The sequence below is a fragment of the Prionailurus viverrinus genome, chromosome C1 (assembly GCF_022837055.1).
Source record: "Prionailurus viverrinus isolate Anna chromosome C1, UM_Priviv_1.0, whole genome shotgun sequence".
Classification (NCBI taxonomy): Eukaryota; Metazoa; Chordata; class Mammalia; order Carnivora; family Felidae; genus Prionailurus; species Prionailurus viverrinus.
In genome coordinates, this window is record NC_062568.1 from 126,278,705 (window position 1) to 126,292,094 (window position 13,390).

The following is a 13,390-nucleotide window of genomic DNA, read 5'->3' on the forward strand; positions in this document are numbered from 1 at the left end:
TTTATTCCCTTCTTTCTTTACTGAAATCCCCAAAGTTAAGCTGAAATGCATTGGAAATTATGAAAGTTAGAAGTACTCTAAATCAATTGGGGGAAGAAGAAATCTTAGATATTAATACTGTATGCAAAACAAAAATATTAATGAGAAGAAATAAAGATTAAAACTAGGCAGAGGTGAATGAAAGAATGGAATCTTTCATAGAGCATTTGTAGTTTAATTGTCCTTGGGAAAAGAATCTGAAAGTGAGGTGGTTTTTTTGTTTGTTTGTTTACATAAATGTTTAATGTAAGTGTAGAACCCCCAGATCCTTCACTGATTATGTTAAAATAAAATGGCAGGGGCACCTTAGTGGCTCAGGTGCCCAACTCTTGATTTCAGCTCAGGTCATGATCTGCGGTTTGTGGGTTCGAGCCCCATAACAGGCTCTGTGCTGATAGCTCCAGAGCCTGGCACCTGCTTTGGATGGATTCTGTGTCTCCCTCTCTCTCTGCTCCTCCCCTACTCTCTCCCCCTGTCTGTCTCTCTCTCAAAATAAACAAACATTAAAAAAAAAGTAAAGTGGCATTACTCACAGGCAGTATTATTAATTCTTAATACAATATTATATTTTAAAATAGTGTTTAGAATAAAATGTTTATAGCTTTGTTGAGAAACTATGGAACATAAATTTTTATTTTAATGATAATTTAATTCCCATAGTCATAATATTATTAAAAGCACCAAAAAAAAAAAAAAAAAAAGAAGAAGCACCTTGTGTGGATTTGATACCAATGAGGAATGGAAAACAAGGACTGAAGGGATGGGACTATTATATCCATTATAATTTTTTCTAAAAAATAAAAAGTAACATACTGAGGCATTGTTAAGTAATGCAACTATATTCAGTTCTACTGTATAAAAATTATTATGAATTTGAAACGAACTCAGTTACTTTGATAAGAATCCCAATTCATTCTGATCATCACAGATGAACTTCAGGGATAATGTCCTATTGAGTCGGTAGCTGAGCCCAATGATTGGTCAGATAGGGTTGAACTTGTAATTATTTGCAGATGGCCTATGCAAAAAAAAAATACATATATACACACATATAAGCATTTTCTCTGTTTGCAATATTTCTTAAGACATTTAAGAGTTAATTCAAATTTTTGTCTGCAATAAGTGCCTTCCAAAGAGTTTAGGAAAGACAGTGTTTAAAGGAAAGGTTAATTGGGGTGGGAAAGTTGTAAACTTGCTGGAAAAGAGATAGTGGCAAAATGACAGAAGTAAGTAAGAATATAGATGATGAGATACCTGTGAAGAGAAACTCACACAGGAAAATAATGTATACTGCTTACATGTAGAAAAACAATTGGAGATTATTGGTTGTTTTGAATGGTGTGTGATCTCAGAAGCAACAAGTAGATATAGAGAAAAAGAAGTAAAAAAAAATTTAAATGTTTGTTGTTTAATGTTTTTTAATGTTTATTTTTGAGAGAAAGAGAGCCAGCTGGGGAGAGGCAGAGAGAGGGGGAGACGCAGAATCTGAAGCAGGCTCCAGGCTCTGAGCTGTCAGCACAGAGCCCACGACGGGCTATAAAAATTTTGAGTTCCAATTCTAGTTCTCATACTAAGTAGACTGGTAAACTGAGGCAGATTGTTTAATTTACTGAGTCTTATTTTAAGTGTGTAAAATAAAAACATTGTCCTAAAAAATTGCTAAGGTAATTTTCAGCAATACTTTTTTTTGTATCTTTTATTATATTTTTACCTGTTATTTTATCAAATCTAATAACGTATTATCTAGATATCTAGATTAGAGAAATTCATATAAAAGTTAATGAAAACTTTGTTCTAATACAAATTCTCCCTATTTTCAAACTGTGAAGAGTCATTAAATATTAGTGAATTTTAATATCTATTATTTATTTTGTTTTTCTGAGAATGTTTATAATTAGCCATTTTTCTTGAAAGAGATAAGGAAGGATGTTGAAACTTTTTTTCTTTTTACACATAACAATGTTAATTGTTAACTAAAGGTGAAAAAGCAATTAGTACCCTAACTAGGATTAGAATTCTTCATTGTACAGACAGATGTGTTCCTTAGACCTTACGCAACATAACCCAATGACAAATGGCATAGGTGAATTCCTTGTTTACCCCTCTCCTTTTTTCTTTCTGAAGATTAATTCAGACCTGATAGTTTTAGGACTGAAAAGCTTAGTAACTTGATAGAGTCACTTGTTTTAAAAAATGCCACTTATTGTAAGGATACACCTAATAATTTAAGTCTTCTAATTTATTTCTTATTTGCTTTTCTAATTTATTTTCTAATTGTGAACATACTGAAAACAAAGATGTGCCAGAAATAGCTTATAGTCAACGATGTTCTCTCCTAAAACAAAAATTTCTGCCTGGAAAAATTGTAAAATCTGTTATTGATTTTTTGACTTAGATTTCAGTGTTCTTTAAACTAAATTTGGCAACTGTGTAATTACCTTTCTCTCTAGAGAGAAGGTAATGAAGACAATGGTCAATAGGAAGTTAAATGGTCATTTTCAGCTTTTAAGCCTCTATTATTGCCCAGTTGCATTCAGTACAGAAAGAATCCTACTTACACGGCTACTTTATAGCCAGAATACTGAAAACATCATGCTTTTGTCTTAAAGGTAACTTCTAGACCTGTCATAATTTTTAGGTTTAAGCAAGATACCAGATTGGACCCCGTTTCCAGGTTTAGGTCTCATATCCATAATTACCTAATATGTTCTGGATCTTAACATACCTTGCTAAACACACACTGAGGCATGTTCACTTAGTAAGGGTCCATTTAGTAAATGTTTATTAAATGGCATGGTTATTGAGGACCAAAAATGTATGAGGCACTGGAAGCACAGAGGCTAATTAGGCATAAGTCTTATTTTCTACCAATTAATAAAAGAAAAAAACTATGATTTACTAAGTGCAGGGTGGCATGTTCTGATAATAATAAATGTTTAGTGGGAGCACACAAGACAGGTTAATTTCAAGGTGGGAGAAAGACTGAGGTCATAGGAAACTTCATAGCAGAATTATGAACTGAGTCTTGGAAGAAGAGTAAAGGTAGACAGAGGTAGACAGAGAAGGTAAAGGGTTTGCAGGTGTGTGTATGACAATGGCAACCAATGCAAAAATTACAAATGGAAATATAGGTAATTAATTTTTTCTAGAACTCAATCTCAGTGCATTTGGGTAGGGGGTAGAAGGAAGATTCAAGATCAAAGATATGACTGCCAAAATGAACAAGCAAGGGCTAGATCATGCTTGTCAGAAGGGGAGGGGAGAGATGGCAGCTTATATTCATTATTAACAATTTGGAACCATTGAGTTGTTTTAAAGTAAAAAATTGTGTGATCACTTTTGTTTTTTATAGAGGTCACTTGGCAGCAGAATGTGGAAGTATATGTGCCAATCTTCTTAGCTCTGTTCTCATACTCGGCCTGAAATATCCTTTCCTCAAACTTTTAAGTAATATCCTTTCTCTAACTCCTAATTAAGATACCAACTGCCCTGTCAAACCTTCTTCAAATAGTTTCTTGCCTCACTACCACCAACACCAGAACCATCATCATCTTCATGCTTTTATCATCTGAACATCCATCTCCATGTGTATCAAAGTTAATGCAAATGTTCTTAGTTTTTCTTGTTAAAAATCTCAAAATACTCCATACATGGACTCAGAACAGAGTAATGCTCAATTAATGCTATTGAAAATTTAATGGTTATTCTTTAGGAATTTAATTTTTTTCTTGAAATTAAGAGACATTAAGTTTGTTCATGAAGCTTACTTTTATTTATTCTTTATTTTTAATTTTTTTTTTGAGGGAGGGATGGGCAGAAAGAGAGAGAGAAAATCTTAAGCAGGCTCCACACCCAGTGTAGAGCCTGATGTGGGGCTCGATCTCACCATGAGATCAAGACCTGAGCCAAAAACAAGAGTGGGATGCTTAACTGACTGAGCCACCCAGGCAGCCCTATGAAGCTGACTGTTAAAAATCTAAATTTCACTCAGAATAGTATGAAATATTTCTGCTTTCTTTACTAAAGGAAGCCCAGTTTTCAGTATTACTGAACTGATGTAATAATGAACATTCTCTATTGACATGTAAAGAATAATGTTGGCTTGCTTATTTTGCATCTGAAAAGAGATTGTAATATAGAATACAAGTTGAGCTACAAGGCATTTATCTAAAGCACATGATACAAAATGCATACTATAATATTCTTTGGTGTGAATTAGTATAAAATTAAGGGTAAAAACATTTTAATTGGTAATCAAAAGTCCTTGTATTCCAAAGTTTAAATGGTAATTATTTAAATATTTACTTTTTATGTGTTCAGATGGCATAAGATATATGTTACTATAAGGGAATGGTTATATCCCCCATAAGACAGAGATCTAATTGACATATTGGAGGAAAATTTCCTGGAGTAACTTGGAGCCAATAATAATAAAAAAACGACAGGATACAGGCAATAAAGATTAGAATAGGGAGAAGGAGATTTCACAGCTAGGATTCACATTTCCCAGAACAATTTTCCCTAAATTATCAGTGTTCATATTTTATATAGCCATGTTTTAGATTCATTCAAGCAAATCATTAAACACCAGTTTTATTACTTTTATTTTTTAGGGTGAAGATGGTTTTCCAGGATTCAAAGGTGACATGGGTCTTAAAGGTGACAGAGTAAGTAAGAGGAAAATTCGTACTAAAATAAACACTTACATGTGTGTGTATATGTAGGCATGCGTGTGTATATCCTTATATTTAAATATAGAAAGCACAGAATAAATAAAAATGTTCGTACTGAGACTTTGCTCACTTTGATTTTTATATGAAGATTAGACATGTTAATTTTTGTGGAGACAATATAGTCTTTCAGATATTATACTAAATTCCCATGTTCTACATCCTGCGTGTGTGTGTGTGTGTGTGTGTGTGTGTGTGTGTGTGTGCATAAAGTTGAGTAGTATTATTTATAGGTATTTTCTAAGTTGATGATCAAATTGTTTAAAAGAAGTGGTTTGAAGGGCGTCTGGGTGGCTCAGCAGTTTAAATTGTCTGACTCTTGATTTTGGCTCAGGCCACAATCTCTCATTTTGTGGGTTTGAGCCCTGAATTGGGGTCTGTGTTGACAGTGCAGGGCCTGCTTGGGCTTTTCTCTCTGCCTCTCTGTCTTAAAATAAATAAATAAGTAGTAAAAAAAAATAAGAGGTTTTATAGGTTTCTTCTAAATTTTGTGGTGAACTATTGCTTGGAAACCATGTATTTGCAACTTTCTTGAACTTTCATTATTAGTGATCTTGAATTTTTGAGCATAAAAGTAGTACACTTTTTTTCTGGTAATGAATGTCTAGAAAACAGAAATACGAGTTTCCCCAAGTAAATTAAACTACATGCTTTATTGGGAAGATTTATTTTATCTAACACCATAATACCTAATATATCTAAGCAAAGAAGCATACTGCAGAATTTTTTTGTTTCCCTAAAATGTATGTAATGCTTGTTTCCAGAATGGGGGCAATGATTTACACATTTCAGTCCCTAAAACTATAAATGTGAAAAACAAGTCTAAAATGGAGGCATTTTTCTTGTGTTCCAAAAGTGTTTTCCAAAATTGGTATTGTCAGAGAGGAAAATTACTTTTTCCTACTAACCTGCTAGGTTCTCAGGCTGGGGTCCTGTAAAATTAGATTGACAAAAGACAAATTAACAAAAGAAAAACAAACAGAAGTTTTCTAGCCTGTGCCTCAAGTTTACACATGGGAGCACTCCATGATAATTAACTCAAAGGGGTGGTTAGAATTTGGGCTTATATGGCATTTCAGCAAAGGAAGAATAAATTTTTAGAGAGATGACAAAGAAAAGGACTTTTAGTTTCTAGGGCTGCAAATTGTGGGAAGGTAGATATATTGGAAACTAAAGGTAGACAAAGGCTAGTTAATGAAGTTTGTTGAATAGATTCCTCTGGTGTCTGCTTTTGGCTCCAGACTGATAAGGGTCTAGTTGTCTCCAGTGATTAACATTTGTCTTTTCTTGTAGAAAGGGGAGGGAGGTCACTTTTGAAAATTTATATCCTGCTGTTAGCAGCTTCTCTTACATCTGCTTCTTCTCAGTTGCTTTCAGTTCAAAATAATCTTCACACCAGAGTGGCATGTTTTGGGGTTGATTATTCTGCCACCCTATACCATCTAACTTTGAATCTTATTTTTTTTTCTTCCTCTGTACAACACAGATGTGTTAAAATTACTTTAATATTAAACATGGTAGCATCAGGCTGTTGTAGGTTTTCAAATGTCAGACTAGGATGGGAGGGCGATCTGGCTGCGACATCTGTCACCCCATTGATCGCCAGGGTTGATTCAGCTGATCTGGCTGGCTAGGCGGGGGTCCCCTTCCTTCCTCACCACTCCACGTGTGTCCCTCCGGAAGCGCGCTCAGTCGAAGAGGACGACTTTCCCCAATACAGGAGGACCCTTCTTCGATCAAGGGTATACGAGTAGCTGCGCTCCCCTGCTAGAACCTCCAAACAAGCTCTCAAATGTCAGACTATATTCAGTTGTCTATTTACCAATGGAAAGGTTGATGAAGTCAAACGTTTTCAGGCCTCTTTGTCATAAATAAAACATAAGGAAATAAATGAAGAGTTGAAGAATATGACTTTCTGATAGACTGTAATGTCTGTTATTCAATCTCCAATGGTTTTTAAATTATAAGAATTTTGCTACTCTGTGTTTCAGGGAGAAGTTGGTCAAGTAGGTCCAAGAGGAGAAGATGGCCCTGAAGGACCCAAGGGTCGAGCAGGTCCAACTGGAGACCCCGGTCCTTCTGGGCAAGCAGGAGAGAAGGTCAGTGAACAACTTTAAATTCACAGATGATGTTTCATTGTCATTTAAAAATATTTTTAATCATCTATGTCAGAAAACTAGAGGATTCTATTGCGTTTCAAGCATATCCGTATACTATTAGGAGTACAACCATGAGAGGGCTACATTGATCCTTTTTCACTCTCCCTTGTCACCTATCCCCTCTGCTCTCCTTGGCCTTGCAGAATTAGCAGTTCTTCAAGCTCTTGCACGTTCATTAGAGATTAAGAATTTGAGTGTGATTGGGGCGCCTAGGTGGCTCAGTTGGGTAAGCGTCTGACTCTTGATTTCGGCTCAGGTCATAATCTCGCAGTTTCTGAGTCTGAGCCCCACATTGCTTGGGATTCTCTCTCTCTCTCTCTCTCCCTCTCTCTGCCTCTCTCTCTCTCTCTCTCTCTGTCTCTTTCCCCCCATCCCCCACTTATGCTCTCTTTCTCTCTCTGTTGCTATCGTTCTCTCTCTCAAATAAAATAAAACTTAAAAAAAGTTTAAAAAAGAATGTGCATGTGATTAACAATGGATCAAAGAATCAATGAAAGATGGTATACTTATTGTTTTGGAAGAGGTAGAATTATCTTTGCTCCTCATACCAAAATGTACACTTTATATTTTTTTCACATGAACATGCATTTTCACAGGCAAGTGTTTTACAAAATGATGATGTCAAAGCCCAACTTGAAGAGATTAATTTTAGTCTAGTGTTAACCCAGGCATCACTATGTTTTAAAACGTCCCCATAATTGTAATATTCATTGATTTAAGAGCCACTGTGCTATATATACTATGTCAGAAAATATTTTCAACCATTACATTTACATTTTCATGTAATATTAGACAACATTAAAACTATGGCATCATAGAGTATTTAGTGATATGGTGAACACCTCATAATGTAACTATGAAGTTAAATTAAGAAAGAACTAGAAATTCCCATGACAAGTGTTATCCTATTTTACACTAAAGAAAAATGTAAATACGAATTATTTCTTGGTGGTATAACTCAGATGATTTCCTTCCTTTTAATATGTATACCTGCTTTCCAAATTTTCTATATTGAGCATGCCACTATTCTATAAATTATGAGAATTCCATGCTGTTTAAGAAAACTCTTAATTTCCCTCCTTGCCATCCTGGCTCAGAAGAACAATATATAAGGATTACACAGGCACTGTGACTGCATAGGTAAGAAGATGTTTCCTCATGTCATTATGAATCATCTGATGTAGTAGTTCTTCTAAAGTTTCACCCTCCCAGTTGCCATTTGTGAACTGATGAATAATGTCATCATGTTTAGGCAGGGAAGGAAAGGATGAGAGGAAACAAAGGCTTCCAAGGCCCTATCACCCTTCCACTTAGAGTACTCACTAGCCAATAGTTTCAGACTATTATGGGAACTTCCTCCCATCCTTCCTCCACTTTATTCTTGTAAATGACGCCAGAGTCTCTTTAGAGGCATCAGGACTTTACCCCACAATTCTTCTTTAACATTTCATTAACATTTCCCCTTTATGGAAGTTGCCCATCACCATATTGAAAAGGCAAACAAAACTTCTGCCTGGATTTATTTTGAAATGACTCTAAAGTGAGTAAGAGTCTATATTCTAATACAGTAATTAACATGGAACACAAAGACTTCATGATCATAATTAGAGAATTTCATTAACCTTGAAATCAGTGGCATAAAACAGACATGATAACTTAATGCATCCAAAGGGACATCATTATAAGCATACTTCTTAGGGCTTGTTTGCATATTTTCCATCTGAAGACTGCTTACCTATGCAGTGTTGATCGTGAATCAGACAACTCTTTAGTTCAATCTATAATAACAAGGTCATAAACTATATTCCTATTTTCTTACCTTGTTTCATCCAGTAAAATATTTATTGTGGTTCATAAAGTTGCTGTTCCTCTCTTACTGTTACATGTAGTAATTTGGATTTGTTTTTGTTTTTATTCTTATTTTGTCTAAAAGTACATGGGAAACAATGATGCTATGTGCTTCCCAGTGTTTTAAGACTTTGATAAATAATATTATATATATATGGAGTGTGCTTTTATAAAATCTTAAGGAAAATAGTCACAGTAAAATTCCACAAACATTTTATTCAGAAATTTAGTTTAATTTTCTCATTACCTGTATTTTTAAGTTAATGCTTTGTTCAGGGTGAAATTTTGCTAGTGTAGCATTTTAAACCTCTTGGTATTTGTTACACATCTTTGGACTTTGCTTCAATTTACTGTTTTAGCACTTTTTGAGAAGTAATCTCATTGCACTGGAGCAAAATTGTTGCACATTTAAGGTCCCACCTGCAGGAATTAACACTCCACAAAAATCATCATTACTTAGCTATAGTTCTCAACATTTGATGTGTCGATTAACCCAGATTTTCCAGATGTTTGAAAAGAAGAAGCAGCTTGGCCCTAAAATTAGGTCAGAATTTCTTGTATAGTTCTTTAAACTGCTCAGTGAGAAATACCTAAATAACTCAGGATTGCTTACTTTGTATTTACATGAGAAATGAAATCATTTTATAAAAAGGATTAACTCCAGCTGAAATGATAAAATCTAAATGCAGTTCTAACTACATCAACTAACTTTAAATAATTTTAATGTTGAAAAGCTTAGGCATTTTCTTTAGTCATGTTTAAGAGTTCAGAGAGAGTCCTAGAATTCTTTTTAGCTCAGGGTCCTGCCCCCAAAGAAGGCACTGTCACTTAGACAGGTGTTAAGTTAGAGAACGTTATAGCATTAGAAATATGTCCGAAACAATTTTTCCCTATGCAAATGAAGAAATGTAATGTAAGTAAAGTATGGTGAAAACTTGTAAATCTTCCCTTTGACTGTACAAATATGTGGTTCTAACTTCTAGAAAAATGGCTAAAATCATCATTTAAACTTAATTCAACTTAGAATCTTTATTATTATTTTTTTTAACTTTAGGGGAAACTTGGTGTTCCAGGATTACCAGGATATCCAGGAAGACAAGGTCCAAAGGTAAAACAATTAGCTTGATGTTTATAGTTTATCAACATTTTGTAGAAATTAATCATACATAATGGTTTGTAACACAGAGATGATAAATCCTTAAAATATAATTTCACAAGGGAAAGACATCAGGTTTGTGAGTGCCTGGTACACAAGGAGCTCCGGGAGCCTAGGTGATTATGGACTGGAGTATTTTAGCAGACAGTGTCGTAAAAGGAAGACATTGTCAGCTACTTCCTTGTAATTGGAATCAGGACTATTCCAGAGTGACATACTACTATATCTAGAAGTTATAAAGGGGATGATAAATGATGGATAACAGTTTTTGATTTCATTTCTAGTACCCTAAGGGTTTGAATTTCCACTTGCTGCCTTTAAAAAAAAATTACAATACATCTTTCATCATCTTTTTCTTCCCTCCTTTCCCCAGTATTTGTTTCCTAGGGCTACTGTAACAAATTTCTACAAACTTGGTGACTTAAAACAACAAAGATTTACTCTCTTATGGTTCTGGAGACCATAAGCCTAATAAAATCAAGGTGTCAGCAGGGCCCCAGTCCCTCCAAAAGCTCTAGGCGAGAGTCTCTCCTTGTCTCTTCCAGCTTCTAGTAAACCAGGGCAGTCTGTGGTTTGTCTCTGCATAGCTCTGCCATCTCCACATGGCCTTTTTTTTTCTCTCTGTCGTCTCTTCTGTCTCTTATAAAGACACTTGTCTTTGGGGCGCCTGGGTGGCACAGTCGGTTGGGCGTCCGACTTCAGCCAGGTCACGATCTTGCGGTCTGTGAGTTTGAGCCCCGCGTCGGACTCTGGGCTGATGGCTCAGAGCCTGGAGCCTGCTTCAGATTCTGTGTCTCCCTCTCTCTCTGCCCCTCCCTGGTTCATGCTCTGTCTCTCTCTGTCTCAAAAATAAATAAAACGTTAAAAAAAAAAATTAAAAAGACACTTGTCTTTGCATTTAGGGACCACATGATCTCATTTCAAGATCCTTAACTTAACCTACACTTACAAATACCTCTTTTTCCAAATAAGGCAACATTCACATGTTCCAGAGATTTGAATATCAGATATATGGATTTGGGGCCACCATCTGATCCACTACAGAACTAAAATTTTATTTTTAACTATTTGAAAGATACATATTTTAAGCATAAAAATAGATGGTTTTAAAAATAGATGTTTACCCTGGTATACTAATTTTCCTCAAGCTAATCTTAAAACTTTGTCAAGGCTGCACTTCTTGCATTGACTAGTTAATTAAAGTGGTTAAATAAATTAATACATGCATTTTGGTTTCTACTATTAAAATACTTATATGCCCATGAGACAGACTATCTATCTATCCATCTACCTTTCAATCTGTCTCTGTTTGACCCATTCAGGCTTGACAGGAATCGTATATAAAGATAAATCCTGTTTATATAATACTCTCCAAACATATTTATTAATAAGTTCCCCAGATAATCATTGGGAAACCAGAATGTCCTTCCTCTTGACAAATGTGAACTGCATGTACTTATGTTCACTCATTGTCCTGTGATGACACTGTATTAGGCTTGCTATGTGGTTTTGTCTTATAAATTTTCATTGAGTTTCTAGAAAATGTGGAATCCCTTGTATAGTAAGAGGTAAACATAATGCTTTGAGCTTTTCATGTGTGACTTAAAAATAACACATGCATCATTTAAAGATTTCTAGCTACATTTAGAATGCTTATTAGTAAGTTTTACCTTTTAGATATTGTCTCTAATACACTGCCCCGTCTCTTAGCTACCTTCCTTTCATATGTCAAGCATTTTCACAAGTATTATGAGTGAAAAAAAAAAACAACATTCACTGCATAACCCACAACTTTAAGCTATCATTAGATTGCTGGATAAGTTCTTGATATAATTAGGAAGTTGAATTGCAATTGTGCTGTTTTGATTTAAAAACAGAAAACTATCATATAACTTGAAGGCTTAGCACAATATTCTTTTATTTGACATTCTTATTTCCTTCTGTTTTTCCTATGACAATACTCTGTTCAATATTCTTTGAGTTATTTTTATTAACAAAATGCACCAGAGTGACTGGAGAGAAATGTTTCTTCCTAGAGAAATCAAACATTTTTCTTTACTCCTTAACCAAAATGTCTGAAACCTTGGTTTTTATTTTTTCATATTACTGTTCTTCACAATAACTGTTTTTATGATCAAAAATGATTAACGTTTCTTAGTTCTAAAACAAAAAATAATGGTCTCATCAAAGATCAAAGATATCTTCACATTTTTTTTCCTATGTGGAATCTAATGAATTTTGAATATATTTAAATCTATATTGCACTAAAAGTGAAATTCAACTGCTAATCTCTTAAGCAGTTTAAGGACTATAGTTAGACAATATAATTTATTTAATATCTTACTAGCAATGTAAATCACAATGGGTATTTGAAAGTTGCACCATCATTGGTACTATAAAAAGATCACTACTTCAAGAAGTAAATCTGTTTTAATGTAGGATTATTTATATTTAGAACAGCATTCAAATAATTTTGTAAGTTTCACAATTGGTGAGCCAATTTTACCATGAATCTTTGACTTTTCAGCCTTTCATTTGCTGTTTGTTTTTTCCATTTAAAAACCTATAATTCCTGAGGTGCCTGTGTGGCCCACTTGGTTAAGCATCCTACTTCAGCTCAGGTCATGATCTCACAGTTCATGAGTTCAAGCCCCTCACTGGGCTCTGTGCTGACAGCTCAGAGCCTGGAGCTTGCTTCAGATTCTGTCTCTCTCTCTCTCTCTCTCTCTCTCTGCCTCTCCCCTGCTTGCTCTCGCTCTCTCTTTCTCTCTCTCTCTCAAAAATGAATAAACATTAGAAATAAAATAAAGTAAAAACCTATCATGGAAATTTTATATTTTGGTGATAACTCCTTATGTGAGAAAAGAAGAAGAATATGCCTTTATATTACAAACTATTTAGTTGATGGATTGGGCATGCTTGTTTTTTTCTCATAAATTGCCTAGAGCAGAAACTTACATAAGAAAATAAATTTTATAACAATAAAATTGATGCATAGAACAATTTGTTTGAATGGAGTCTCTACAAATGTGATTAGTTATCTATTCTATTCAAGACAGAAATGAATATTTGTTCATAGATAAAATCTGGTAGAGTAGGTTATTTCCATATTGGATTCTACTCACTTGTCAAATTCCTAGAGTAGTCCCATAGTAATCCTCTACCAGATCTAACTTCTCATTCTCCATAGAGAAAAAGGCTTTGAAAGCCCTTCAAAAAACATAATTTTCAGACATTATTTCCCCATTATGTGAATATTACATGTCCTAACAATTGTCCTCAGGTGAATCACATAGTAACCTCTATAGATATGAATTAGAATATATTGGGAAATGGGTCATAAAAAGAAGCTCAGCAGTGCATACAATGGATGATTGTTTTGGCCATCAGCTCCCATAAGGCTTCACATACAACTTTCTCCTGGAGGAAATATACATTGGTATCTATTATATACATCA

The 13,390-nt window shown here is 34.6% G+C and overlaps 1 protein-coding gene across 1 annotated transcript in view; it reads left to right on the top strand.

The window, feature by feature from the left end:
- The window catches only part of COL11A1 (collagen type XI alpha 1 chain), a 182,563-nt gene that overhangs the window by 80,800 nt on the left and 88,373 nt on the right, over positions 1–13,390 (top strand). The window contains exons 29-31 of the mRNA XM_047868859.1: positions 4,653–4,706; positions 6,761–6,868; positions 9,831–9,884. Coding sequence (XP_047724815.1) covers positions 4,653–4,706; positions 6,761–6,868; positions 9,831–9,884 — 216 coding nt within the window. The remainder of the gene's footprint in view (positions 1–4,652; positions 4,707–6,760; positions 6,869–9,830; positions 9,885–13,390) is intronic.